The 6,000-nt window shown below is 35.1% G+C and overlaps 1 protein-coding gene across 1 annotated transcript; it reads left to right on the top strand.

Moving 5' to 3' along the window:
- Positions 1 to 2,724: 2,724 nt before the first annotated feature.
- LOC113772483 (receptor-like protein Cf-9 homolog) lies at positions 2,725 to 4,697 on the top strand. The gene is made up of 2 exons (XM_027317089.1): positions 2,725 to 4,629; positions 4,671 to 4,697. Exons 1-2 carry the CDS (start codon positions 2,725 to 2,727, stop codon positions 4,695 to 4,697), a joined length of 1,932 nt encoding a protein of 643 aa, XP_027172890.1.
- Positions 4,698 to 6,000: the final 1,303 nt, after the last annotated feature.

Below are 6,000 nucleotides of genomic sequence, written 5' to 3'. Positions count from 1 at the left end.
TATCTTGTATCAATTACGTGTATATTTCCGGAATAAGAAATTTCATAGATCCAGGAAAGTTTCTATGAAAATCAATTTAAACATCACACTGCTCTTGTATAATTTCAGAAGCTTTTATCTCCATAATTCTTTGAAAAGTTCTCCAGAAATTTGGAGACAAATGAAAGAATGGTTTGGCACTATGCATAACATATAAATCTTTTCAGCTTTTAAGTTGTGTTTCTCAATTGCTGCTTCAATGCGGTCCTGATATAGACAAGAGGAACAGGAATATTGGTAGAAAGACTTCGTCATCTATGTCATAGAAAGGCCCAAAGGCTTTGCAACATTATTCAAGTCATTGTTATTTTTTCACTATCCACAAAAGTAAGGATAAGTTGAATTCGACCATATTTTTTCTCATAGACTGAGTCAAGAAAGCACTATGACAAGTCTGGTTATTCATATATGACAACTAGTATTCGGTACCGTGTTGATACAACCTTGAAAAGTAAAATATTGACTTCCTGAGGCTCAATTTTTAGTTTTATTATAAATACATGAAATTTAGTCAATCTTTAGCTACTGCAAAATTTTTTTTTATTAATCAACTGCATTTAAATTGAAATTAGAATAATCTTCAACTAAAAATTATGAGCCAAATAAGGAAAGCTTATAGTTGTTAACATAAAATAGGAATTTTTTTTGTAATTAAGCTTTCTTTGCTAACAAATTGTATTAAAAAATTAACATAATTCATTCTAATTTTTTCTTAGTAAGAGGAAATGAATATATGTACTAACAGATAGCAAAATTGTGCTATTAACTAATACAATGGGTTATATTGCAAAAGAATGAGTTTTCATCTTTCAACTTACAACTTTTAGTAAATGGCATAACAAAACTATTTGCTATTTGGAAAGAAAATACACTATGCCACCCTATGAAAATGAAAACTAGTTTAACTTGGCAAAAGAAAATATAAGTGTAAGGCACTGACCATGAAAATAGAAAAAGAACAACATTCCCTTTATATTTTTCTGTCTTTTTTATATATCTTTTTGAAGCACATCTAGTTTTTTTTTTAATTTTACATAATACTGTAAGGGGCTTATATAGATATTTTGAAACATTAGAGGATCATGTGGTAATATGCAGAACGACAAAGATATAAACAATACTTTAAAGTTTAAACCTCTTTTTTCTTTTCTATATATATTTTTTGGGTGGGTGGGTTTGGGGATTGAACATTTCATACCAATTTGCCAAGACTTTCTGAGGCCCGTGCAATAAGTGTTAGATAACTAACTAATCTAATGATGTTGAAACTTGAAAGTGAAACTCTTGTAAGCAACTTGGATAGAATTTACTCCCGCGTAGACCTAAAAATGAGAGGACCAGCGCAATGGTACGACAATTTTGAGAAAAAGGGAAGGGAGAATTATTTCGAGAGAATGGCGTTTGATCAAAACTACCACAGGATGAAAAATTTATACCGTATAAGAAAATGCATCTTTCTAAAAAATTTCTTATAGTTTCCTAAAATAATTTTATAAAGCTTTTTTTTTTCCTTAAAGCAGCTAGTAAGGTTTAGAATCTCTCCTAAATTGCAAAAATAAGATATTTATGAGCATTATATCTAACACTTACAACTCTCTCTCTCTCTCTCTCTCTCTCTCTAAGCCTGGGCCAAACGTCTAAACTGTATGACGGTATCTAAATTTAATCCGAAAAGTTTCTATAGAAAGACTTCTTTTTATGAATTTCAACTATAGAGTTACCAGCCCAGAGACCATAGCTAGCGGATAATTAGCTAAAAATCCCAGTATTGTAGTTAAGACGTTTGGAACAAATCAATGAAGGACTTTGATTTTTCCAATTATCTTTAAACTGGTATGAAAAAGAATTTTATGGTCCTTGTTACGAAAACTATTATTGTTTATGCACAATATAATGTTTCACAATAACTCATTTAAACATTTTTTTTTTCTATATATATATCACTTAACCTTTTCTCTTATGAACCGCATTTATTACTCAATCATGCCGCCAAGTTTTTTTTTATTATTTACAAGCGTTTATAACAATTTAATCTTTTACTTTAAAGTATTATAGTTACATTTCACTTAATAAAGGACCGTGATGGAAATATTTGAAACAACTTCTGTCTAGTATCCTTCGAAAATGTTTGTTTCCAAATAATGGAAAATTTTTCATAATTTCGCGAAAGTTGCTAAGAAAATTAAATCAATTCAAGCATCACACTAGTTCTGTTTAATTTCAGAAACAGTTTTCTTGATAGTTTCTAAAAAAAATTTAAAAGATTTATGGTTACGAAAATAGATTTTTTTTTTTTAATTTTGAATGACAAAAGTTTTATGAGTTCTGACCATTAAAATTATTTTCTCAAGAACAGTCCATTAAAATTACAGTCCTGTTGCCTAATGATTAATTCCACATGCGACTTTCAACTTTCTGCTCTCATACGTACATAATAACTATTAGAATTAACATTAAAAGTCAAGTTTTTTTTTTCACATACTTCCACTATTACATCCGGCACCTTTATATAAACCGTTATGCTGATCATAAATTTATCAAGCAAGAATGAAGAGACAAATAACATTTTTTAGTGCTTTCCTTTTCTTCTTTCTATTGCAACCTCAAGAAGTGATCTGTTTCACTTTCTTGGGAGATCATTTGTGCCGTCATGATGACGCTGTTGCACTGCTTCAATTCAAAGAAATGTTTAGCATTTCAACTTATGCTTCTCCATATTGTGATCATTCATATCCAAAGACAACACATTGGAAAGCAGATACAGATTGTTGCAATTGGGACGGGGTCACATGCCACAACGTCACCGGTCGCGTGATTGGGCTGGATCTGAGTTGCGGCCAGCTTCAAGGAGTCATCCATCCAAACACTACCCTTTTCCATCTTTCCCATCTCCGCCGCCTCAACCTTGCTTCTAACAATTTCACCGGTTCGCAAATTTCACACCGATTTGGCTCGCTAAAAAGTTTGACCCACCTCAATTTCTCGTATTCAAATTGTCAGGGTGAAGTTGCTTCAGAGATATCATACCTGTCCAACCTAATTTCACTTGATCTCTCTGACAGTGAGCTTCTAAGATATGAACCTAGCAATTTTGAAGCGATGCTTCGAAACTTAACCCATTTAAGAGAGCTGTCGCTTTCGTATGTGAACATCTCATCCGATTTGAGGGTGAATTTTTCTTCATCTTTGACGTATCTAGACCTCAGCGATACTGGAATAACAGGTAATCTCCCAGGTAATGTTTTTCATCTGCCAAATATGCGAGTTCTCTTGTTAGGTGACAACGAGAATCTTACAGTTAGTTTACCGAAGTTGAACTGCAGCATTTCAAATTCTCTGAGGCAGTTGGACCTATCGTTTACAAATTTCTCCGCTGAGTTGCCAGATTCAATTGGGTGTATAGGGTCCTTAAATTCTTTGGATCTAAGTTATTGTCAAATTTCTGGTGTCATTCCTGAATCAATTGGCAACCTTACGCAGCTTACTGAATTGAATCTGGAAAACAACTATCTTCGAGGTAAAATTCCAAACTCACTTCTCAGCCTTATGCATCTTGGCATTTTAGATCTCTCTAGTAATCAACTAAGCGGTTTAATTCCTCCTCCAATTTTTACCATTCCGACCCTTTCTGAACTTTACCTTTCATCTAACCTTTTTACGGGGATTGGGCAAGACTTGTTTGTGGACTCCAATAAGCTTCAAAACAACGCTTTTAACAGTGAAGCACCACGGAATACTACAAACAATGTGAGCATTTCCCTTCCAGATTTCCGGGTCTTGGGATTGTCTTCTTGCCATATAAAGGAGTTTCCAGAGTTTCTTAGAAATTCAGAGAGTTTAGGTTTTCTAGACCTCTCAAATAACATGATTCATGGCGAAATCCCAAGCTCGTCCATGTCTAAGACTTTCGATAAGTTGTTCTACTTGAACCTTTCACATAACTTTTTGACTGGTACCATAGACCAACTTCCTGTTACTCCATATCTGGATTCTCTAGATGTGAGTTCCAACTCACTTCAGGGCCCAATACCTCGTTCTATCTGTAACTCAACTTTTCTTACTATTCTTGATTTGTCAAATAACAATTTGTCCGGCCCAATTCCTCAATGCTTGGGAAACTCCAGCCAATCTCTAGAAGCTATGGATTTGGGAAATAATAGGCTTTTTGGCACCATTCCCACAACATTTTCAAAAGGCAACTCTCTGCAGTTCCTTATGCTGAATGACAATCAATTGCAAGGGCCATTGCCACAATCTTTAGCCAATTGTGAACGTCTGGAACTCCTTGATTTAGGGAACAACGAGATAGATGATAAATTTCCAATTTGGTTGGAAACTCTTTCTAATCTGGAAGTCCTAATATTGAGATCTAATCGATTTCACGGAGCAATTGGCAATTGTCAGAGGAAAAGTCCATTTCCTCTGTTGAGAATTATTGATGCATCCCACAACGAGCTCACTGGTGCTCTACCTAAGGAAATCCTCAACAACTTCACAGCTATGAAAAGTTCAAAGCGTTACCAAAAGAAAGTTGAGTATATGACAGGGGACTCATATGTTGTTGAAGGAGGACCTTATTACGTCCATTCTGTGGGTTTGGTTATCAAAGGGGTGGACATTAATCTTGAAAGGGTCATAATAACTCGAACAGTGATTGACTTCTCGAGCAACAGATTCGAAGGACAAATTCCCGAGATTATCGGATCCCTTCATTCTCTTCAATTACTCACACTCTCTCATAACAACTTCAGCGGCCCAATTCCTAAGGCATTAGGGAATTTGAGTATGCTTGAATCTCTGGACCTCTCGTGGAACCGACTTGAAGGAACCATTCCTATGGAGCTAGTGAATCTGGATTTTCTTGATTTCTTAAACCTTTCGGAAAATCGTCTAGTCGGACCCATTCCACGAGGAAGGCACTTTGATACATTTGGAGATGATTCATACAGAGGGAACCTGGACTTGTGTGGATCTCCGCTGAATAAAGATTGTGGAGAGACAGAGGCACCACCACCAGCCACGCCATGGGAAGCTGAACAACAATATGATGATTCTGAATTCTTTGATGGGTTCACCTGGAAAGCTGTTCTCCTGGGATATGGCTGTGGATTAGTGCTCGGATTAGTTATGGGAGGTCTCATTTTCTCAACTGGAAAACCAAGATGGATTGTACTGATTGTCGAAGAGTCGTTCAAACCGCGAAGGCGACCGATGAAATGGATCCACATACGAACTTAAGAAGGGCAATGCAATAATTTACATAACTGGTAAGCAAAGCATTCTTGTTCTACCCCTATTATTATGAAATAATTAATGTTATTCCTTTGCATAATTTATTTTTTCCTCAATCATAATAGCTTTTAAATCTTATCGTTTGGACAAAAAAAAAAAAGCTTTTAAACTATTGTGATTCTATTAAATTAACTGATTACTGAACTTCGTTGGATGGTAAGTTTTTCATTGGATTAAAGCTTGAGTTGTAATGCCCAGGTCTATCAATGGAGTGGAAATAAGGAAAAGATTTGGTTCATTTCCAGTCGTAAGTGCTGTGTATTTTAGGCTGGTTCCTAAAATACAAGTCTCAGAGCCTTGTTTTCAAGTCTTAGGCTGTGTATTTTATACTGTGTATTTTAGGCTGGTTCATTTCTCGTGGCTTTCAAGTCTCAGAGCCTTGTGGTTGCTTGCGGCTGAATCTGTAGGTTTATAATTGTAAGCAAGAAGACATTTCAATGGATAATTACTATTAATTGTATTGAAGGTTGTCCGGTGCAAATTATTAATTGGGTAAGTGGTTCAGTATGGACCATTCTCATAATTTGCAACGGACAACTTTCAATTCACAAGCCATACTGAACCAGCATTCACTAATAAACATTAACTAATTCATTGTACAATAATTCCACATCTATCCTTTTCTAGACTAACTTATTGTTAGTCTAGACTAATGTGCCAAGACTTTTC

The sequence above is a fragment of the Coffea eugenioides genome, chromosome 1, assembly GCF_003713205.1.
Source record: "Coffea eugenioides isolate CCC68of chromosome 1, Ceug_1.0, whole genome shotgun sequence".
NCBI classification, from domain to species: domain Eukaryota; kingdom Viridiplantae; phylum Streptophyta; class Magnoliopsida; order Gentianales; family Rubiaceae; genus Coffea; species Coffea eugenioides.
This window is presented reverse-complemented; position numbering and strand designations above follow the sequence as displayed.